The 25098-nt window shown below is 41.9% G+C and overlaps 1 protein-coding gene across 1 annotated transcript; it reads right to left on the reverse strand.

Moving 5' to 3' along the window:
• Positions 1-7951: 7951 nt before the first annotated feature.
• On the reverse strand, positions 7952-24702 carry LOC309561853 (toxin MIT1-like). Its single transcript, XM_082265919.1, has 3 exons — positions 24500-24702; positions 12872-12997; positions 7952-8346 (listed from the first exon to the last, which is right to left on the reverse strand). Exons 1-3 carry the CDS (start codon positions 24581-24583, stop codon positions 8221-8223), a joined length of 336 nt encoding a protein of 111 aa, XP_082122045.1. The 5' UTR covers positions 24584-24702; the 3' UTR covers positions 7952-8220.
• Between the last annotated feature and the right edge of the window lie 396 nt (positions 24703-25098).

The following is a 25098-nucleotide window of genomic DNA, read 5'->3' on the forward strand; positions in this document are numbered from 1 at the left end:
GTCGCTCTGGGTCGCCCCAAAGAAGCTCCGGACCCTTTTACTAAGTCGGAGAGACTTGTGTCGCTCCTATTAGAACGGGTCCGCAGCTTCCCTATGGAAGGCGACCTACGGCGACCTGGTCGCCCCAGTGTGAACGGGGACTAAAGGATTTCAATAAACATTTATTGGAAAGGGATGCTGCAGGATGTTTTGAAAGCAATATAGTTAAGTCAGCCTTTTATCAAGAGGGAGCACAGTAAACATTTCAGTCCATCCAAGAGGGGCAGTAGAGGTAACAACACCCTTTATATGGCCCAGGAAGCCCACCTTGAAGAAAACCACCCAATTTGGGCAAACAATTCTTTAGATGTAGGATTCATTAACTGTACATTTTATAAGGCTAGATTAAAACTAGGGGCAAGTCCAGTGTATCATAAACAATACCAATTGTCACAAGAAAAAATTGAGGGCATCACACCAAATATTGATGACTTTAAAAGGAAGGGAATTTTAAAACCAGTTATATCTCCTTATGACTCTCCCATCCAGCCTGTTGCCAAATCAGTTGGATCATATAGATTTGTAGACGTGAAAACTTTTGTGCAAACCAATCAAAATACACTTATTGGGTTTTTTTTTACTAAAAATATGTGGCATATATCTTTTGGCCTAAATTGATGAAAAAGTTTGATTTTTAACATTTTTTTAATTGGGAATGTTATATAGCAGATAGTAAAAAGAATATATTTATTTTTTTTCAGAATTGTCGCTCTTTTTTTGTTTATAGTGAAAGAAAAAAAAAAACGCAGAGGTGATCAAATACCACCAAAAGAAAGCTCTATTTGTGGGGGAAAAAAGGACATCAATTTTATTTGGGTACAGCGTTGCGCGACCCCACAATTGTCAGTTAAAATAACGCAGTGCCATATCGTAAAAAATGGTCTGGTCAATAAGGGGGTAAAACCCTTTCGGTTCTTAAGTGGTTAAATAATGCACAGATTGCAGAGGTCAAAAGTAGCTAAATCACACAGTGCAGGGGTCAGGAGTGAGTAGCACCAGTTTTAGTTGCATTTACCTCCATGTGTTCTTTAGTTTTACTGTCTGCAAAGCCCAGTGCGGTGGTCCTGAGGTTTGAGCTCTGAAGAACTGTGCTGTTCTTCAACTTCTTTCCCTAGGGACACAAGGAATGGATGTCTTCATGAACTATGATCAATATGAAAGAAAATGGATGTGGAGCTTCTTATTTATAGTAGTGTATATCCCTTTAAGTGTGCTTCAAAATTAATGTGCTTAAGAAACCTTAAAGTGGAACTTCAATCTCCCAATCAACATTGATTATTTGTAATCCTCATGCTGCTAGCATTAGTAACTAGATAGGAAATTATATTTACTGTATTATAAATGTAGCACAATTCCCAGCCGTTTTGCTGGCTATGGGTGCCCCTGGGTTACCACTAGCAACAACAGCACATTTAAGCATGTTCTCCAAGTGTGAGCACTGAGACAATGACCAGTCCAGTTTCTTAGGGTTTTTGTATTTATTTGGTAACTTGGATGGGAGAAGGGATGAGTGGGATACTCCTTTGGCTCAACTAGGTAAAAAATTGCTAGGGACAATTGAAAAATGCTGATTGGCGCTGACTTGACACTGGCTGGATGCCAGTCAACGGCGATTAAAGCTGGTTAACGCTGGCCTGCTGCCTGTTAACGCTGAACTGACTTCTGACTGCTTTCCTGAATTAAAAAGTCCTCTTTAAAGCTCCCTTAAGCACTCCTTGCTGAGGTAGCTACTTGTATACTCTGCTGCACTGCTGAACACTTCAGGGCCCGCTTCGGCACCCCCTCTCACTCTCTTATCTTCAGGGCTTAGACACTGGCAACCCCTTTTCTAAGCCTTCTCTACTGGTTAGCTGGCTCCCGGATCCCTCCGACCCTCTGGAGTGGTCCCCTCTCCTAGGCAGACCCCTGGGCGGTTTCAAGTACTCACAACACTGTTTTCCCCCGAAACTTCTACTCAGCAGCTCCACTCGGTCCACAGCACTCTGGATCCCTCTCTGCAGCCCAGCTCAACCTTCATCCTCTAGGCCGACTGCCCAGGACACCTTCTCTAGCTCTGGCAGGAGGAGAGACAGCCGTCAGCCTCCTCCTGGGACTCTGCTTCCCGCCAAAGACACCCTGTCACATGCTACCCTCAAACTTATAACCAGTGGCGGCCTGTCTATAGGGGGTTTTCCACCCCACGTGCGGCATGCAGAGGCGCCGATTGGCGGCCTTCTGGGGGTCACCGGGGCGCAGAGCACCGACACTCCCCACTTTGTGATGTCCTGGCTGTGATTGGTCCAGACTCCAGCCTGGACCAATCATCATTCAGGACATCCTGACGTCGGGGGCGGTGCCGGTGCGTGCGTCAGTACAGATTATTGAGATTTTATTTAATTATTATTACAGATTATTAAAAAATACTTTTGGACTGCACTATATATATATATATATATTTATTTTTTTTGCACTTTTTGCACATTTGGCACTTTATATTTAATATACATTTTTCTGCACTTTAATTAATCATATGGTATATGTTTTTGCATTTTAATAATTCATGTGGGTACATGACTATATATCTTTTCAGCACTGATGCACTTTTTCGATATCATCATTATATAGAGTTTACAATTTTTAGTGCACTTTATATATATTTATTCTTATACGCCTGGTAGCGCTGTTTTAAAATTATATCCCATTGTTTTCTTAGTCTTATCCTAAGTGAACAGCAGCTGCAGGTAGGATTAGTACACATTAATTTAGCGCGGGTTTTAATATTATTTTTGTTCTCATCTGTGAAGAGAACACCTCTCCAAAGTGCCAGACACCATAGAATGTGAGCATTTGCCCACTCAAGTAATTTATGAAGATGAACTGCAGTCAGGCCGAGACCCAGATGAGGACAATGAGCATGCAGAGGAGCTTCCCTGAGACGGTTTCTGACAGTTTGTGCAGAAATTCTTTGGTTATGCAAACTGATTGTTGCAGCAGCTGTCCGGGTTGCTGGTCTCAGACGATCTTGGAGGTGAAGATGCTGGATGTGGAGGTCCTGGGCTGGTGTGGTTACACGTGGTCTGTGGTTGTGAGGCTGATTGGATATACTGCCAAATTCCCTGAAATGCCTTTGGAGACGGCTTATGGTAGAGAAATGAGCATTCAATTCACGGGTAACAGCTCTGGTGGGTATTCCTGCAGTCAGCATGCCAATTGCACGCTTCCTCAAAACTTGTGACATCTGTGGCATTGTGCTGTGTGATAAAACTGCACAGATTAGAGTGGCCTTTTATTGTGGCCAGCCTAAAGGCTCGTACACACTATAAGAAAATCGGGCGAACATTTTCGTCCAAAGAATTTTCGTACGATTTTCCTATAGTGTGTACACAACTTTCAACAGCCGATTCTGAAATTTCATACGAAAATTCTCGAAGGGACAGACTCCAAAATTTTTCTCGTACGGAAAAAAACAAACTATTTTAGTTTAATGTGTTTTCGTACGATATTTGTACAAGAAAAATCTGAAGAGAAAGACTGTGCATGATCAGAAACAATAAACAACAACAAAAAAAAAAGCCTTTGTCGTATGAGAATTTTCGTACAAATTTTTGTTCATCGGTTCTGATTTTCTGTGAAACGAGGAAAATCGGACGATCATTCGCCGGATTTTCTTATAGTGTATACCCCACTTAAGGCACACCTATGCAATCATGCTGTCTAATCAGCATCTTGAAATGTCACACCTGTGAGGTGGATGGATTATCTCAGCAAAGGAGAAGTGCTCACTAACACAGATTTAGACAGATTTGTGAACAATATTTGAGAGAAATAGGCCTTTCGTGTACATAGAAAAAGTCTTAGATCTTTGAGTTCAGCTCATGAAAAATGGGGGAAAAAACAAAAGTGTTGCGTTTATAATTTTGTTCAGTATATATATATATTTACATTGAAAAATATAAAGAAAAGAAAAGCTAAAAGTGGTAAAGCTTAGTCGATACAAACAGCTAAAAATATTGCAAAACTGTAATGAGTGAATCCCTATTTAATGCATCTTTAAAAAGTAACTCTGCTTTAGTTGAGTAAAAAACATTACCCTCTTGTGATCTATGTACACTGAAAGAATTTTATTAACCTCCCTGGCAGTATTCCCGAGTGTGGCTCGGGGTGAAATTTCAGTGCCATTAGCGGTAACCCCGAGCCACACTCGGATTACCGCCAGGGAGCATCGCTGGATCCTGAAAGAGGTTACTTACCTTGTTTCCAGGATCCCGCAAAGTATTCTGGCAGCATACGGTGGCCGGATCTTCCGCCTGATGCTGTGAGCACCGGCTTCAATTCCCTGCGAGCGCCGCGTCGCAGGGGGGTGGAACCGGAGGAAAATTCACAAAGTAAAATACACAAACACACTGATATATTGTAATCCTATTGGATTACATTACTAAATAAAATACATTGACACTAGTTTGCCCCCCAGTGCCCTTGCCTGCAGTTTTACTGTACTTTATATATATATATATATATATATATATATATATAGAGTGTGTGTGTATACTTGTATATATATATATATATATATATATATATATATTTGTATACATGTATATATATATATATATATATATATATACATATATTATATATAGTTAAAGTGTATGTGTATATATATATATATATATACACACACATATACTCTAACTAATTTATAGTTATTTATTATATTATAATTTATGATTTTGTGTTTCAAACGTTATCATACCCGTGATGTTATAAAGAATAACGCACAGTAAAAAAAATTGGTTTGGACTGCTCGTCCTTAAGAATTACATGCAAAATAATTGTACCGCTTTCAGCACCTAAAATCAGAAACAATCATACCGCCAGGGAGGTTAAACTTTGTTGCAAGTTCCTACCTTTTGTTATTCTGAAGAAATAGTGTCCATATGCAAAGTGAATGTGAATGAGAGTGACTTTAAATTATAAATCAGCTGCTGCACTTGCAGGGTTCTATTGAGGAAAGTGGCAGGGTTTGCATCCTTTTAGGCATACGTTTCTTTTGGAAATAACTCACCAAAAATGCAGTTTTTGTTGCAGAGGATGCCCAAAATATGACTTGTATTTTAAAGCAGACTTCTGGGAAAATCAGTAAGCCAATCACGCAAGCAGGAAACAACATTTCTGGGGGGCATTCCATACACCATCTGTGTACAACACGCCTTCAGGTTGCCATATTGCATTTTACAAAAAATGACAGCACTGCACATTGAAAAGGTCATTTTTAATAACATTCAATTACAATATGACTTGTGTAGCAATTGTATATACTATATTCATTTTTTGTTATTTACTATTTTTTCCCACAAAAGTGGAGTTACCCTTTAAACAGCCAAATTAATAAAAGCTCATTTCTGATCCCCTTCAAAAGTAACTACACATCACAATTTATTTTACATATTTTAATAAATAAGACTACAAAATTACCTGACAAAGGTGTTTAAAAAAATGCTTCTCGCACAAACTTTTCCTAGAGTTCTACATGTAAATAATTTGGATATTTGGATAGTCTTGTTTCCCTGAACTATTAAAACATATTGCTAAATAAGGAAAAGAAATACATCTGTGATAAAAAGCTCATCTTCAAGGAGTCAATATCCTTATTCTGATACAGAATTATAACACCGCTATATACTGTATATATAAATATATATAAATATAGATCTGGGTACAATGATCAAATACTGAGCACAGCAAAGTGTAAATCTCTGAAATTTCAATGTTAATGCAGAAATATATAAATAACACAATGCTTCAAGCTCGAGTTTGAGGACAGTAAAAGTTTAGCAGAGGTGCAAAAATAATTTAAATACATACATCTGCTACAATTTCTATAGATATTTAAAAAGTATAAGCTATCAAAAATACTCACCGTTTACCCGGGTAAAGGGACAGTGTCTTCAGGCAGCCCACCAACACAACCAGGCTTTTATACTCACCGAGCCATGTTCCCCCGACATCTTACTGGCACCACTGGAGCACTATCTAAAGGAGTGGGACATCTATGAGGATACGCAAGACCTCCCCCATGTGACAGTGCTCAAGCCTCAATGGCCATTCACCAGGACCGAATCTTGTCATCTGGGTGGGACCCATGATGTCATCCTTGTCTAAACGCCAAGACTGGAGCTTAAAGTGAAACTAAACCCATCAATTTACCGGTTTCCCAAAAGAGTTACATTCAAGGCATGCCATGAATGCCAACTGTCACATTTGCTTGTGCTCTCAACCATCTGTAAAGCGAGCAGCGCGCCGCGACCTCGGAGCTGCCGCCACGGACTTCATAACATTGAAGTCTATGGCGGTCGCCTCCTGGTCGCCCCAAAGAAGCTCCGGACCCTTTTTCTAAGTCGGAGCGACTTGTGTCGCTCCTATTAGAACAGGTCCGCAGCTTCCCTATGGAAGGCGACCTGCGGCGACCTGTGAGGCGACCAGGTCGCCTCACAGGTCGCCCTAGTGTGAACCGGGACTTATTGTCTTAAAGTGTATCCAATGTCAAAACTTTTTTTTAATTGGATAGTCTTGGAAACAATAAAGAATGGTTAAAACCTCCTGCCGGTTTTTTTTTAGTGTCCCATTGAGGATATTTCTCTTTGCTTATGGTCCCAGGGACACAACAGTAAGTGAGAGAAAATCCCCATAGGCTGTATGTTTCCAATAAAACACTTCCCCTCTTGGCCCAGGAATTGGATATCCATGACCAGAATACTCAAAGTGAGCTTCATGGAACGTATGTAGAATGTCCCAAGAATTTAAAGACCTGGCGGTCAAAATGTTCCTATCCTAAAAATGCTTCTTCCATGTTCAGGAGAGGGAGGTTGAAGCTCCCCTAACTGCAGCAGCTCCTAAACTCTGGAAAAGCCTATGTGTACACTGAAACGTAGGCTTTTATGGAGTTGAGTTTAGGAGCCTTGGCAAAAAAACATCAAAAGCTCCTAAACTTAAGTTTAGTAGCTGCTAGTGTACATGAAGCCTTAGAATGAACAGGGAGTTGGTGGCTTTAGTGTTGTCTGTAACTCCCCCATATGAATGCCTATAAATTGGGCTATAGACTGGGGTGGAACTACAGCCAGCACAAACCAATGCATGAGTCTCAATGTTCCATGTTCAGGAGAGGGAGGTTGAAGCTTCCCTAACTGCAGCAGCTCCTAAGCTCTGGTAAAAGCCTATTTGTAGATTGAAACGTAGGCTTTTATGGAGTTGAGTTTAGGATCCTTGGCAAAAAACATCAAAAGCTCCTAAACTCAAGTTTAGGATCTGCTATTGTACATGAAGCTTTAGAATGAACAGTGAGTTGGTGGCTTTAGTGTTGGCTGTAACTCTCCTATATGAATGCCTATAAATTGGGCTACAGCCTGGGGTGGAACTACAGCCAGCACAAACCAATGCATGAGTCTCAACAGGACCTACTGCTATGTGCACTGTGTCCCTTCAGGGATTCAGCAAAGATTTTACCTACTGGTGATATGTCTTCTTTAAATTGTGGAGACAGAAAACCTTATGGTTGAATTGGCTAGATGAAGAACTTATCCAGAGCAAAATCAGACTCTCCCTTTCATGTTGTTAGTGAACAATTAAAAAAATGATACTAAACACAAAACCTGGAAGTTGCCCCACCCAAATAATAGCACAACATTTTAGATAAAACATTTTCACAAATTTTATTTCATACAAAGAATTAAAATATTAAATAAAAAGTAGAATAAATGTAGGTTGCCAGCCAGGTAGAACATGTAACACCTATACATCAGAGTGTGTGTTTTTGCCTCTGTGCATCAACTCTCACAATTGTAGGGCTTCATTAGTTTGGTATGTTATAACCATCTTCTATACAAACCATATCGTGGGAGTAGTTCAGTTCAACGCATTTTGCAGTTAAGCTTCTTCAGGAACCCAGAAGTGTTTTGTGTTTAGTATCTTTGTTATTGGGATGTGGTGCCATTTGGACAGTTTTTCAATCTGAGGGTCATATATTAATGAAAATAATGAAACAGAAATTCTGATTGGAAGCCGAGGGAAACAAGAGCTAATAGCTGTAGCTTTTTGGAATTTAGCTTAAAAAAAAATGTTTCATAAATATAATCTGCGAGTATAAATTGTTGTGTGTTTGTGAACATACATTAATCCTTCACAATAGCTTTTTCTTGAAATCTTCTAATAATAATAATTTTTGCCTTTTAGGTATGGCAAGCACTGGTATCTGCCATCGTCCACCTTCATACAGGCTAGGTTTGGCAGGCATGGACATGTGTGAACCATTCTTTTGCCAGAATATGGAATCTAAAGAAAAAAAAAAACACATGAAATAGTTAGGAATAGGCAGCTTGGGGTTCTTTGTTTAACTCCACAATCTGTATATAAATGTTCTCCAGTATGATATCTTGTGCTGGGGATACATTTATGAACACTCCAACTTTGAGAGCCAGCAGCCGATACTTTGGAGTGAATTTACTAAAATTGGAGAGTACATAATCTGGAGCACCAATCTGCTTCCAGTTTTTTTCTTTGCCAAAGCTTTATTGAACAAGCTGAAGTTAGAAGGTGATTGGCTACCATGCAAAGCTACACTAGATTTTGCACTCTCTAGTTTAAGTTAACCACACCCTTTGTGTGGTTGATATCGCTCAATCCCAGCTGACAGCTTTTGTCCCCTCTGAACATAATTATGTCATCACTATGTCAGTTATGATCTGGTGATTAAATGCAGGCTATAGGCTTCAGTGTAAAATTAGAAAATAAAAATGTATTCACCCTGCTGTGTCATCTGTTTAATTGTAAAAAAAATACAATCATTTTTTGATTATTTATATTTTTGCACATTTGTCAGCCTATAATAATAAAAACAGAGCAGATTTTTTATTTATTTTTTTTAAGAGCCCATTCAGACTAGCACGACTTGTCAGGCGACTTGTCAGCCTACAAGTCGCGGTCGGTCGCGGTCCATTGAGTAGTACAGGACCCATTCTAATAGGAGCAACACAAGTCGCTCCGACTTAGAAAAAGGGTCCTGTACTACTTTGGGGCGACCTGGGAGCGACTTGCATAGACTTCCATTATGTGAAGTCCCTGCAAGTCGGGCCGAAGTCACACGACTTCACAGGTCGCCCCCCCCCCCCGAAGTCGGATCGCCTCAGTGTGAACCGGCTCTAACAGTATACCAAATAATGTCCTTAAAAATATTTAGATGTTTAAATTAGTCGTTGTCAACGCGACAGATGCATGCAGATGCCCCAGAACTTGAAGTATGTTGGATCTTGCTGCAAAGTCTTCCCCTCCCACATACCCATAGGCCCATCTCAATTAAGAGGGAAAACAAAAACCTCATGAGAGGATAGCTTGTCAAGTGAATGTTTATGTTTTTTAGGTGTTGATTTTTAGGGGAGGTTTGCTACAGCAGCTCAACCCATAGAACAGGGGCCTCCAAACTTTATTAACAAAGAATCAGTTACTGTCCTTCAAACTTTAGGGGGGCCGAACTGTGGCCATTGGGAGAAGAAAATGTCCTGGTGTCAGTGGGAGTAAACATGATTGGTATTAGGGGTAATAGTGTCCCATCGTTGATATCAGTGGGAGGAATGGTGCCCCACCATTGGTGTCAATGGGAGGACAGGTGCCCATATCATTGGTGTTAATGGAAGGAATAGTGACCCATCATTAATGTCAATGAGAGGAATAGTGTGCCATCTTTGGTGTTAGTAGAAGGAATAGTGCATCATCATTGGTGTTAGTAGGAGAAATAGTGCCCCATTGTTGGTTTCAGTGCCAGGAACTATGTCAGCAACAGTGGGGGATAATGCCCCAGGGGCTGGATAAAAGCAAGCAAAGGGCCACATCCAGCCCCAAGGCTGCAGTTTGGAGATCACTGCCATAGAAGAACCTTGAGGTTTCAGGGTGCATCCATGAGAAGAAAGCCCAAGCCTAAAACTCCACTTTATCCAGGGCAACTCACCCTTATTTCACAACCATATTGTAATCTGTAACACAGGTTTGGTCTATGGCCCCGAAGAAGGGGTATGTTTTCTGAAATGCATTAGCTGTGTTTTTATGCCAATAAATCAAAGCACGGTTGCAGCTACTAAAGGTGCTTGAGACATTTGTTTATGTTGCTGTTCATTAACCTTCAAAAATAACCTCCAAGACCTGTGACTATCCAAATGTTGTCTTTTTGTCTGGAACTAGAAAATTTGGCTGTCAAAGAGGGGCTAGCCTAAAGTATTATAAAAATCACAAATATTTTTCCTTTATTACATTTTGGTGAACCCACTTAACATTTCCCAAAATAGATTTTTTTTTTTATATTTGTGCCCAAGTACTTACAGTTTATGCATAACAAAGCTGCTCTGTCCTACTCTTTCAGTGCAGCCAAGCCATCTGTCGGGAAAGGCACTCACTGACTAAGGTTGGCCATACACGAGTCATTTTTTTGTTTAACCAGTGAGTTGTACAAAAGAAAAAGACCTGATTTCCCCATTCACATACTTGGTATGGATGGAGGGGGGCAATCCCCCCTGCTCAGCCTTTGTATTCTAACACTGGAAAACTTCCCCACCATCAGAACACATTGATCAGCACCGCCAGCTATAGCCATTGGCACTGTTCGAAAACATTTTTTCCAATAGGCTGGTTATACACAAGTTGATCCATAGAACTGGCTGGATTTTGATCCATGTATGGCCATCTTAAGTCACTTGGAGCTGGTCACAATAGACAGCACAGTCTTCAGCTTCTATCATTGAATTAACCTGGAGGTGGAAGGAGAGGGAACAGGGACATGGCTTGTCAAACCTAGGCTTTGGGGATGTGTGTCTGTGTTGATGAACACAGCAAAGGGACAGTTGGCCAGAAGTACGTAAACAAGGATGGCTCCATAGAACCACGCAAGTCAATGATGTCATCAGTTAATAAGGAGGGTATAAAGTATGTTCCAGGTCTCTCTTGGGAAGGGGGGATGAAGGGGAGAGGGGGAAAAGGGGGGGGGGGTTGTATGTAATTATTGTAAATAGTGAATTTGATATTTGTAAACTGATCAAATGCACTTATGGGGTGTTGGTTGCACACTTTATAACATGTTTACTTTATTGATGGTTTGAGTGCTCATCCCTTTGGATACACTCATATAGAAGCACAGATATAGTCATGGAAAATTCACAGCCATATAATTATGGTGTATATTGGATTTTCATACACTTCGCCTCTTTACTTTCATTTTCACATTCTTTTATAGGTTTATTCAATATTGTCACCGTTTTCCAGGTGTTCTCATCCCCACCCTCAAAGCCTATATCTAACAATTCATCTGGTCCTTTATTCAAAGCCCCCTGTACTTTTTCAAGATATACGCTGACTTGACCTAGCTCTAAAGATATGTTTTGTGGAATATATCCAAAAGGTAAGGGTTTTATCTGGTCTGGCTCTTCCCATGTCCTCCTTTTGCCCCCACCCCCCCTTTTTTTGCCTGTTTTTCTTTCACTCTTCTTATCCTTGACACATTTAATTTGTGATTATATACTGGTACAATTTTGTCCACACAAAGTTTATTTATGTGAATTGTATATATTCCTAATTGATACTTATACTTTATATCGTTTGTTTACTATGAGGCTTATACTTTGAAGGCTCATACATTACTGGATCCTGAAGAAGCTCACTTTGTGGGTAAAACGCATTGATCCACCAAGTGTATGATGACATGCAGTATTTGCTAAATTTTTTACATGTTATACATGATTGTCATTTTTAATCTTCCTGTGTCATTGAATAAAATTGATATATTTTTATAGCCATTTTTCTGTTATTTTGGGCTCACTCGAATCCCCAATTCCGAGCCTCCTTCCACCCTCCCCTTCATCCCTCTTTCCCCAGAGAGACCTGGAACATACTTTATACTCTTCAATTTTCAGGGGACAGTGACAGAATTTTCTATACAGGCACTCACTCTCTACCCAATTTTTAACTTAATAAAGGAGGGTGTCTGTTGCCTCCACAGCATCCTTGTTTGACCCTCCTGTGCCTCTCCCCATCAACACTGGGGTGGCATTAGCTGACTGATGAAGAGAAATAAAGAGAGAAGAGAAACATTGGAATACTAGTCAGTACCAGTGTGCAAAAGTGTATTTGCTTTGGAAGAATAAATCTACTCTAACGTTGGGTGTCCTAAGTGTGGATGTGTCACATGTAAAGCTATTAGAATCGTTTTCTACAATTTAGAATGGGGTGCCTCAAGACTGTCCATAATTTAAAGGGTGCCTTGAGACTGTCTATCATTTTAAAGGGTGCCTTGAGACTGTCTATAGTTTTAAAGGGTGCCTTGAGACTCTCTATAGTTTTAAAGGGTGCCTTGAGACTGTCTATAGTTTTAAAGGGTGCCTTGAGACTCTCTATAGTTTTAAAGGGTGCCTTGAGACTGTCGATAATTTTAAAGGGTGCCTTGACTGGAAAAAAGGTTGAGAAACTTTGGGATAGAAAATTAGGGAAAATCTTCTCAATGGGTCACAGATAGTAAAAATAAAACCTTACAAGACTTATAACCTTCCCTTACTCTATCTAAAATTAAAAAAGTTTTTTCCTTTATTTCTACTTTAATAACACTTTAATCAACCTCGTTGATTGCTGTGACAGCCTAAATAAGCTGCTCATAATATTCAATTTGTCATAAATGCAAAAGGATGAATTTGAGCCAAAAATTGCAGGTGTTTGGCACCATCTCAAAATTCTATTTTGTGCAGGGAAGAGCAGAATAGTAATTTGGAGTTTTCCATTTCCAAATATGCAACATTAGTAATAGTTTTTATCAGCAAGGACTTACTTTATGACTTAATGGATGACAATCTTCACCCTCATTGCCAAGCGGAGTACACATACGAAGGCCTCGTATCCAAAGGCTCACTGCGCAACACATCTCTCCTCCGCACTGAAGATCTCTTTCACAAGCCTTTGAATATAACAATATGTACCAACTTAATTTCACGTGTGTCACGTTCTTGAAACGCATAACAGAAGCAACAAAATTCCGTGGAATGCCATTAAGAAAAGTCCTTGTAATACCGTAAAAGTGTGATTGTTAAATAGAAATCAAAAGTTTCCCAGAATACCACAATGAATAGTATTGTGCACATTCAATCTATGTTTACTGATGTTTCTAAATTGATTGTAAGGAGCTGTCAAGGACTTTAACAGGAAATCTAAATTGATGGCGTGTTATTGTATTTTGTGAGTAAGACTTACCTATGTTTTTACATTTTAAAGCACAATTGGGAGCTTTGAGTGTATTGTATTTTATTTTTTTTATACGTACCTTTATTACGATGTCTTCAGGCCAGTCACGTGACATGTAGAGTCCTTTATGCCTCAATGATGCAGAGACCGCCAATCTTTGCCTCATTACACTGTACAGAATGTCATGGTGAACCCCATAAAGGGGTAGGCCAATGACGGACTACAAACACAAGAAGACCTTAGAACTAGTTTACACCAGAATCGCACAGGAATGTGCCTTTCCTGTGCGTTCCAGACATTACACGTTCTTGTGCGATTTCTGTGCATTCCAGAGCAATTTTGCAGCCCATTTATTTGAATGGGCTGAAACCACACTAGAACACAGAGAAAGCAGTGCATACATTCCTTTTAGAAACATGCCGCACCAAATCAAATGGTACTGCGGTACCATGCGATTTGGTGCTTGTAAATGCAATGCATTTGCGCTCTGCGCTTGGGGTGCCAGTAACATTACACTGGCATCTGCAACAGATTAAATACAACAATAACATTTCTGCGCTGTGTGTTAGAATTAGGCAGCTAACATTAAAGTAACATAAAACCAACCAACATAAAACCAACCCAACCAACATAAAATAATACAAGAATAAAAACAGTGTAGTGCACTAGATAAGTAAAAATAAATGCTCATAAAAAGTCCAAGCAATCAGGTGTCCGTAGTGAAGATCTTAAATGTGATGATTATCACTTCAAGAAGCAGTAGTATATGCAACAATAATCACTTCAAGGTTCAGTAATGTATATCACATGAGTCACCGCCATCACCAGATAAGTTGGACACTCACCAGATGGTATTGCTACCATTACAGTAGCTGGAATGCCTTAAATGTACATGACCTGAATATCGGATGGAAGAGAGACCTCCACTGAATCGCCACAGAAGTATCCAACTCGGAAATGAAGCAGCTCAGCTAGAGCCAGGAGGTACAATCATAGTGTAGTATGTTTATTAAAAATAACCATAAAACCAGTACAAAACAAAACAAGTCACATAACACTCACGTGAATTGCTGCTGGCGACCCGGAATCGCACAGCAGCAGAGACATATGAAGCCTGCCCGTTCTCGCCACTCTCCCGCGCCCAGCGCGGCGATCGGGGATGCGGGTGTCCCTCGGGACACAGCCGTTCCCCGATCAGTGTAAAGAGCCAATAAAAAAATGGCTCTTTACCATGTGACCGGCAGTGTCCAATTACAGCCGGCCACATGCACTGTCCTCGTGCATGCCCGTCGTGCGCACCCCCAGGGGCATGCAGAGGCCCAAGAAGACAGACACAAGAGGTAACAGACTGAATGTGGGGGCGTGGATTTTGCATGGCGCCGTCTGGACGTGTCTAACCTGTGCTCCGTCAGTACTCCGGTATCTACACCTCTGACTATACCTACTAAAGCCTCCAGATCCTGCTCCTCTCAGCAGCAAAGAAATCCTCCTCGGCTCTATAAAACAATTCCTAGCCACAAGCAGCAACAGCCCCTGCGTACTGAGCGGGCAGGACAGAGCCTCGAGATCTAGCAGATCACCATTCACAAATGTGGCCTCCCCCTGTAGGAGCTCACCAGCCTCCTCCTTCTGCTCTGTACTAATGAAGGATCCAGTCTCTCCTGCGGGATCGGACATGTCCTCCCTCATGAATAGCCTGAAAAAGGAACTTGCAGGTATGTTCCCCAACTTAGAAAAGTCTATTAAAAAAGAAATGAAGGCAGTTAGGGCAGACATGTCTCATCTGCTGACCAGAGAGGAGGAAACAGAGAAACGCCAGGATGTACAAGAAGAAGCCAATAAGGATTTACAAGACAAAGTCACACAACTAGCAATTGCTCATCACTCTGCTCTCTATAAGCTAGAGGATTTAGAGAACAGGAACCGCAGAAATAATTTGCGAATCCGAGGGCTACTTGAGGCCACTAAAGCTAGGGACCTAGAAGACATGATCAGAGGCATTTTAAACTCAATTCTGGGTAAGCCTGCTACTGAGACCCTAAGATTTGATCACGTTCACCACACCCTACGTCCTCGCAATTTATCAACAGACTTGCCCAGAGATGTCATATGCTATGTCTATTTTGAAGATAAAAACACTATCATCGTTAAACTCCGCGGCACTCCGGCTATTGATTTTGTTGGTGCATCCCTCAACATCTTCTCTGACCTCCCTAAGGACACCCTGGAGCGTTGTCAGGCTCTCAAACCTCTCCTGGAACAACCGAAAGCTGAAGAACCCACCTACAGATGGGGATTTCCCTCATGCCTCATTGCAACTAAGAGCGGCCGCTCCTCCACACTGGGGTTCCCTGGAGACCTTCCAGTTTTCTTCCATGATATTGGCTTATCACCGATAGAGCTCCTGGGATGGCACGATCGTGTCCCAGTGTTTTCAGTGTCTCCGGATTCCCACTGGCGTACATCCCTCTCCAAGAAGAGGCGTACAGCGACACGAGGATCTTCTCAGAAAAATGGTTGAGATAGTAGCCGTTATCTTCCTCTTGTCTCCATAAGTGCTGAACTGTACTAAGGCCAACCTCATATTCGTCACATTTCTTCATGGCTTCCCATTTTTTAACCTTCCCAGATTGGAGACATTGAGTTTTTGTGTATTCATGTCATGTTACATCAGACATTCACCATATGGGTTTTCTACCCACTTCTCATTATGACTCAAGTTCTTTTGTTGATGACTTTCACTTTTACCTGTTTTAGTCCCACCAGAGGTTTAACTCTATATGTTGCTCAGCTATAATAATTAAGCCGGTGTATGATGATGGGGTGGCATTGACCCAGTGCCATATGTGTTTTACACTAATACCACACACCCCCTTCCTTCTGGGGTTGATGAGTCCAAGCAGCACTCATCTTATTCTAGCAAGACTGAATATAGTGTCCATGTTAGCTGCTGGGCCTCTTCCTTCCCAGCAATTTTATGTGTGAATTCAGCCCATCTCCCATCTGCAATGTAACATTTTTATATATCTCTCTTATTCAAGTTTATTCCCTTCCCCTCATACCTCTAGCTTCTCTCTCCCCCACTTCTCTACCTTTCTTTTTTGCTGGTCTAGGTGGATGCTTAATTTGAAGGATCATACTCCATTGACACGATGGCCACTCTAAAAGCTCTCTCGTATAATGTCAGTGGCCTAAATTTCACCACAAAAACCCACCAGGCAGGTAATGAGAGAATTAAAAAATGCTCTATTGCCTTTCTACAAGAAACCCACTTAACGCATTCCTCTTCTGTACGGCTCTCCTCTCCCCAATTCCCAACTTGGTACTATAGCTTATTTGACACTAACAAAGCTAAAGGAGTGGCTTTCGGGTTCAACAAGAGCATACCTTTACAACTCTCGGATATGACAGCAGAAGATCATGGTCGCTACCTTTTCCTTAATGGAACCAAAGGCAACACCCAATGTACTCTAGTAAATATTTACTGCCCGAATCATATCACAAATTTTAACAAAACTTGCCGAATTCGCCAAGGGGATTGTGATCCTAGCAGGGGACATCAACATACCATTAGATCCCATCCTTGACACCTCACATGCCTGTTCAGCTATTTCCTTCAAACGGCTGTCCTCAATTAAGTAAAACCTTCATGATTTGCAGCTGGTTGATGCCTAACACCTACTTCACCCCAAAACTAAGGACTACTCTTATTTTTCCAAGACCCATGATTCTTACTCAAGAATAGACAATATTTTCATTGACCATTTCTATCTTCCTTTCCTACATTCTGCCTCTATAGGCACCGCTTCCATTTCAGATCATGCTGCAGTTTCAATATGCTTGACCCTGCCCTCTTCACCAGCCTGTGCCAACAACTGGAAACTAAACGACTCTCTCCTCTCAAATCCCACAGATGTTTCCCTACTATCCACATCTTTGAACCAGTACTTCGTGGAAAACTCTGAGCCGGAATTTTCCACATCCCTCCAATAGGAGGCCCATAAGGTCACAATGAGAGAAAAACTTGGGATTGAACTTGGCACAAGGAAAAAAAATAGCACGGTCAACTACTCAAAGAAACATTGCAACAGGTTGTTGATCTTGAAAAGGCCCACAAACTAACATAGCATAAGTCGCACCTTGAGGCCCTTACGCAAAAGAAGGAAGATCTCAAAACTCTTCTTGACTTAGACATTAGGAGAAAATATGAATGGGGCAACAAACCCGGTAAGCAACTAGCTTGCTCCCTGAGGGCAAAAAAATCTGCCTCTTTCATATCAAAAATCAAACTCCCTTTAGGCAAAATGGCACATGCCTCGCCTCAAATTGCCTTGGCTTTCAGAGTGTTCTACACCAACCTATATAATGTTCATGGAAAACTTACATCTATACCCCCCATGGAAAAATGTCAATGCATTCTTACCTATCTTAAGCAAGCTAAACTCCCTACACTCTCCAGAAAGACTCTCGCTTAGTCAGTTGGAAGCCGACTTCTCCGTTGCGGAGTTCCAGTCCGCCATAAAATCTATGCCACTCGGTAAAGCCCCAGTCGTGTATTACAAGATGTTCGGTAAGGTTTTGCTTCCCCGTTTGACAGCGTATGCTAATTCTATTTCTAACAACATGGGTTTACGCCCAGAATCTCTCTCAGCTCATATCACAGTTATTCCCAAACTGGGCAAAGGCCCCACTTCCTAGAGCAGCTATTGCCCCATTTCGCTGTTAAACGTAGACGTAAAGTTATATTCTAAAGTCAAAGCCACCAAACTACTACCCCTCTTTCCGAAATGGATCTCAGCTGACCAAACTGGTTTTATCCCCAGTAGAGAAGCCAGAGACAACTCCCTATGTTCCCTTTCACTATCCACTATGCCCGCAGCTATTCCAAGCCCACCCTTCTCCTATCTACAGATGCTGAAAAAGCATTTGATAGGTTGGACTGGAACTAACTTATGATAACTCTTCGCTACTTTGGGATAGGCCCAAAAATGTTCAACTGCATTTCATCCCTCCACTCCAACCCCACTGCGCAAATCCATATGAATGGCATGTTAAGTGACTCCTTCTCACTACATAATGGCACCAGGCAAGGTTGCCCCCTATCTCCCCTGTTATTTGCCATTTCAGTCAAAGATTTTCTTGCCTCTATTATGAATGATAATAATATACAAGGTGTTAAAATAGGCTCTAAAACTCACAAATATGCCGCCTATGCGGGTGATATCTTGTTTTTGATCCAACAACCGCGTATCTCCCTACCAAACTTAATGTCAGCTTTTCGCACTTTTCAATCGTTATCCAATTTTAAAATAAATCTTACAAAATCTGAAATTCTAAACATGTCCCTCTCTCAGAAGCTAACTTACTAAAACCTGTTTTTCCCTTCCAATGGAGAACTGATAACTTAAAATACTTAGGCATTTACCTAACCTCACACCGGCACACTCTTTTCAAACATAACTATATCCCCTTGCTAAATAGCATTAAATCCGACCTCCAGCAATGGTCTTCTCTATCACATTCGTGGCAGGGCAAAATAAACATCAGAAAAAATTAATATTCTTCCACGTATTCTCTTTGTTTTTCAAATGTTACCATTGGGTGTGCCTATGGGATTCTTTTCTATATTACAGACCATGATCTCTCCCTTACCATGATCTTTCCCTTTATCTGGCAGGGCAAACATCCCAGAATATCTAGATCGACCGCATTCTGCTCCAAGCAATCTGGGGGATTGCCCTCCCAGACCTTAAGACATATTATCATGCCATTATTTTATTTTGCCTATCCGACTGGAAATATGCTGGTAAAACTAAATTATGGGTTCAACTAGAGTCAAACTTGAGTGGCACAGATCTAGCCACTGTTCCATCGATACCCCGTTCATCAAGAACTCCATCAACTCCTCCTCACTGGATATTTGGGATACGCTGCATAAACATTTCAACTCTCCATTGATACCCTTCTAAACCATAACTTTTTCCTACCCGGCTCCATGGATATCGGCTTCAAAGGGTCCTTTATTACTTCACCACGTAATTCATTCCAACTCTTCTAATCAATCTCGTTCATGGATAAATGGAGATATAACCAGCTAATTCAATTCCTCCATTCACTCCCTCAACCACTACGGGACCTGCAGGACTTAAACCCAATTGAATCCATATTCAACCACAAGGACCCTCCATTTCATTGTGTTTCATAGTTCCTCAAAGCTCTCATCACGCTTCAAGGTCCTCCCTACCCTGAGTACCTTATAAATGACAATCCGATCTCCAATCTCACCTTTCAGATAAGCAGGACAACATTTTACTTCTCTCCCATACCTCTTCAATTTCATCCAAAACGGTGGAGACCAATTACAAACTCCTGGCTAGATGGCATTACACTCCACTCAAGCTACACAATATGTTCCCCTCCAATTCCCTGTTGTACTGGAGGAACTGTGGGAACACTGCATCTCATGCCCTCATTTGGTGGAACTGCCCATTAATCCGTCCCTATTGGATTGAACCAGATAACTAAACTCTCCCTCCCTCTTGATCCATGGACTACTATATTATTGCATAGTACCTACGAACCAGTCGGCCCATATAAATGGTCCCTCACTTCCCAATTATTGAACACGGCAAAGGCTCTCATTCCGGCTCTATGGGGCCAACCTGTGACTCCCACACTGAATCAATGGCTACATAAAGTAGACAAAGTCTGTTACCTATATATCCAAAGGCAAAAAGGCAAAATCAACTGTCACACCAAAAAATTGGCCGGCTGGTTTGAATTCAAAACCGCTCTTTGTTATAGAGAAGTTATGCTAGAAATATCTGCTGACCGTTTTAGCAATTAGACCTAATTTTTTTATCACTTTTCTACCTAACATAAAGAATGCTCAACATATACCTTTCAATGTTAACCCAGGCTCAGGCTTTTGTGTTTTATTATGCCTTCATTTTTCTGATTTTGACATCTTTGATGGTCTATGGGTAAATTTTACTAATTTGCCACCATTCGTGTTTTGGAAATTGTGTATTGTCTTTATACCTTTTCTGTATAGTGTATACCACTATCTTTCTTAAATAAACAGATAATAAACAGATTTAACAAAAAAACATTCCCACCTCAGTGACTTATTACCCCACATGTGTTTTTTTTCTGTGATTTATTCAGCTTTTCTGGAAGTGTGTGTGTGTGTGTGTGTGTGTGTGTGGGTGGGTGGGTGGTGGGTTCAAAAAAGGGGAAAAAAAAGAAATGTTATGCTTTTTCCAAAAAAAAAAAAAGCATAAAAATGCAAAATGCATCAAAAAAGCGTGAAAAATGTGTGAAAATGAATGTGCAGAAACACAAAATGCACTGCAAAAAAGCGCAGCAGAAATGGATCAAAAGAAAATGGCATAAGTGTGAACCAAAAGCTGGCTACACACTATACAACTTTTTTTTTTACAATTTTCTTGTACGAATTTCCTTTAGATTTAACAAAACCATAAAATATAAGGTCAGACCTAAACACTTTCATATTATATCCAATCAGGCAGGACCTTACACTACATAGTTGAAGGAAAATCTAAAGGAAATTGAACAACAAAAATTGTATAATGTGTATGTAAGCCAATACTGTATATTTTTTACCTTGTTTGAATGGCTAGATCTTATCAATTAGGTCCATGTCCCCATTGATGGAAATCACCCTCTATTTGTCCTAATGACTACTGTCAGCAATGCTGAAAGTGATGGAAGAACCTAAATTTTAAAGTAGCATTAAACCCCCCTCTTTTTTATATTTGAAAGTATTCATTGATATATCATGGAAACCTACAACATTTTTTTGTGAACATATCCCTGATCTCCTTTTTTGTCCTTTGCTCCTTATGGATCTATGCTGCTATCTTTAACTTCAGGTTGGGGGGGGGGCAGGAAGCAGCAACTGTAAAGATTCCATGACCGCTTGCGTCGGCAGTGATTAGTAATAGCACTCTGCCCCCCCCCCTTTAGTATTACACAGTGCTGGGACAAGGTCACCTAGCGCCCAGGGCAAACATGCCAAGTTGCGCCCCCCCCCCCCAAGTTGTATTAGCATTATGTGTCAGCAAATATCACCTACCCCACCAAAAAAATCAAACACTAATCCATATGGTTACCCCTAAGCATAAATCTCCCCTCCTCCTGGTAAAAATCCCCCCCCCCTCTTCTGAAATCCCAACTCCCAGCACAAATCGCCCCCCCCCCCCATCCGGATCAAATCCTTTCATTCCTTATATGCTCCCAGCACGATCCTGCCCCCCCCCAAAAAAAAAATCCCCCTTACTAGCACAAATTCCCAACCCCTCAAATTTCCCCACCGAGCACAAAGCCACCCAAATCCCCCCTATGAGCACAAATTGCCCTCCGCAATCCTTCATCCTAGCAAAATTACCCCCACCCTCAAAATTTTCCCCCTCCTAGCACAAATTCTCATCCCTATCCCTCCTCTTAACACAAATCCACCACAAATCCCCCCCCCCCCACAAATCACTTACTTCCCATCGCTCCCCAAATTCCCCCTCCCAACACACATCCCCCCTCCCCCCAATCTCCTTGTGGTGCCTCTGCACCTCACATGATACCACAGTGCCAAGGGCAGCTGCCCCTTGTCTTAGCCCTGACTTTACATACAGCCCCTCTTCTAAAGGGGATGATGAAACAGCACATGCTTGCGCCATCCGCTCTACATAGTCCCACTCCCCCATTGATAAAACAGCTCATGCTTGCCCTGCCTGCTCTACATATCTACATAGTCCCACTCCCTCATTGATAAAACAGTGAGTGTCCCATCTGCTTTACATAGTCCCACTCTCCCATTGATAAAACAGCGCATGAATGCCCCCTCCGCTCTACATAGTCCTACTCTCCCATTGCTAAAACAACGCATGAGTACCCCCTCCGCTCTACATAGTTCCACTCCCCCATTGATAAAAGAGTGCATGCTTGTCCTGTCCGCTCTACATAGTCCCACTCCCTCATTGATAAAACAACACATGCTTGCGCCATCCACTCTACATAGTCCCACTCCCCCATTGAAAAAACAGCGCATGCTTGCCCTGTCCACTCTACATATCTACATATTCCCACTCCCCCATTGATAAAACAACACATGCTTGCGCCATCCGCTCTACATAGTCCCACTCCTCCATTGATAAAACAGCGCATGCTTGCCCCATCCACTCTACATAATCCCACTCCCCCATTGATAAAACAGCGCATGCTTGCCCCATCCGCTCTACATAGTCCCACACCCCCATTGATAAAACAGCGCATGCTTGCCCCATCCACTCTACATAATCCCACTCCCCCATTGATAAAACAGTGCATGCTTGCCCCATCCGCTCTACATAATCCCACTCCCCCATTGATAAAACAGTGCATGCTTGCCCCATCCGCTCTACATAGTCCCACACCCCCATTGATAAAACAGCGCATGAGTGCCCTGTCTCAGGTTAAAGTGCACACAACTTAGTTGCAACATTTTAAAGTGGCTCTAAACTTTTTTTTTTTACTCTAATTCATTGTCTTCATTAAGGTAAAAAAAAAAAAAAAAAAAAAGAACTCCCACTGCCTCTTCCCCCCATCTCTTTTTCTAACACTTACCTGAGTCTGGTATCGATCCAGCGCTGTACCCGTCTCCAGGTCTTCTCTCTCTCTCCATGCTCTCACAGGCTGCTCTGATAACAGTGGGAGCCATTGGCGCCTGCTGCTGTCAATCAAATCTTGACAAAAGGGAGGGGGGGGGGCATGGCTGAGCTGCACTGTGTGTGTCTGTGGACACACACAGCCAAGCTTGGGAGTACACCTACATGTGTACCCCCATAGCAAGTGGCTTGCTTATGGGTTAAGAAGAGGAGGAGTGAACAGGGGCAGGCAGGGGAACCCCAGAAAAGGAGGCGTGGGGCTGCTCTTGCACAGAGAAGGAAAGTACAATAAATTTTTATTTTAGGGAAAAAAAAAGTTTACAATCACTTTAACCACTTGCCGACCGCCGCCCGACTATATACGGCAGCGGTCAGCCCCTCCCAGGCAAAGTGACGTACCGGTACGTCACTAGCCTGGGAGCAAATAGGGGGCGAGTGCGCGCCGCCGGAGGCGCGCTCTCACCCCCGCTCGTACCCGAAGAAGCCGGCGTGTGTGACCGGCGGACCCGCCTGTCATTCTCCCCTGTGTAAAAGCACAGATCACTCGGTCCTGCTATGTAGGACCGTTGATCTGTGCTGTTACACACACAGCCACATCCAATGACAGTAAGAAACACGCCCCTAGGGACACACTTAACCCCTCCCTCTCCAATAAAGTTAACCCCTTCCCTCCCAGTGTCATTTTTACAGTAACAGTGCATATGTATAGCACTGATTACTGTAGTAATGTCACTGGTACCCCCAAAAGTGTCAAAAATGTCAGTCAAGGGTCCGATCTGTCCGCCGCAATGTCGCAGTACCGCAAAAAAAATTGCAGATCGCCGCCATTACTCGTTAAAAAAACAAACAACAAAAATGACAAAAATCTTTCCCTTAGTTAGTAAATGCAATAACTTTTGCGCAAACCAATCAAAATACGCTTATTGTGATTTTTTTTATACCAAACAGAGGTAGCAGAAAACAAATTGGCCAAAAATGTAAAAAAATTTAGATTTTTACATTTTTTTTTTGGGGGGGGGGGGGGGATTTCATATAAAAAATGTGAAAAATATTGTTATTTTTGCAAAATTGTCGCTTTTTTTTTGTTTATAGCGCATGATCAAAAAATCGCACAGGTGATCAAATACCACCAAAAGAAAGCTCTGTTTGTGGAAAACAAAGGACGCCAAATTCATTTGGGTACAGCGTCACACGACCGCGCAATTGTCCGTTAAATTCACGCAGTGCCGAATCGCAAAATACCCCCTGGTCAGGAAGGGGGTAAAATCTTCCGGGGCTTAAGTGGTTAAGCTCACATGACTGCCCCCATTTTTAGTTCCATAATGCCAACACGCATGCATAGCGTGCAGGTTAGGGTGGCCCCATGAGACCCTAGAGGGCATTGGATTCATCCTCAAGATGGAATTAGAGTACAGAGAAACTTCATAGACAGAATGTTAACAAGTGACAGCCAGGCTGCAGACTGAAAGCAAAGAGCAAGCAAAGTCCTGGAATATACTGCTCTATATAACATTGAGGGTTCAATAACAGGTAAAGTCACACAGCTCTGCACTCACCCCTGTGATGACAGCGGTGTCCCCGCACTTCAGAAGAAGGAAAACGGAGCCCAGGAGAAACGGCAGACAGGTCAGTTTTTTCATAATAATGAAGGCTTGGCAGAAGGTGAAATCCGCGGGGGAGGTCAAGGCTTGCTCAGGCGAGGAGCCGACTGAGGAGCAGATGAAGACGTAGAGGAAGATCGCAGGACTGGAGCCGTGTAAAGTCTGCAGCTGGCTGCCTCTCTCCGTTCTCCGGAGCCGTTATAAAGCTCCGCACACCCTCACCGACCTCCATGACTCACCCAGAGATAAAGAAATGTACAAAGGTGCGCAACGGCTGCCAATCACAGGCAGGGAGATGAGCGAACCCGCCCACAAGCAGACTGCACTTTCTCTGCTCACTGGTTTGGTCCTGGATCTCCGAGTTCTCACCAGCAAGGTTACTGGGAGTGTGGTCACCAAGGCAGTGATGAGAAATGAAATAGAAGGAGCAAAGCACTGTACTATGTGTGGGCTGATTGTACTAATAGATGGGGGGATTTTTATTCACTTTTTATTGGTTTACCAATGCATATGCAGAATTAAAATTACATATGTAGATTGTTAATATACTAGAA

Source organism: Pelophylax lessonae (genome assembly GCF_965119305.1).
Source record: "Pelophylax lessonae genome assembly, chromosome: 8".
NCBI lineage: Eukaryota > Metazoa > Chordata > Amphibia > Anura > Ranidae > Pelophylax > Pelophylax lessonae.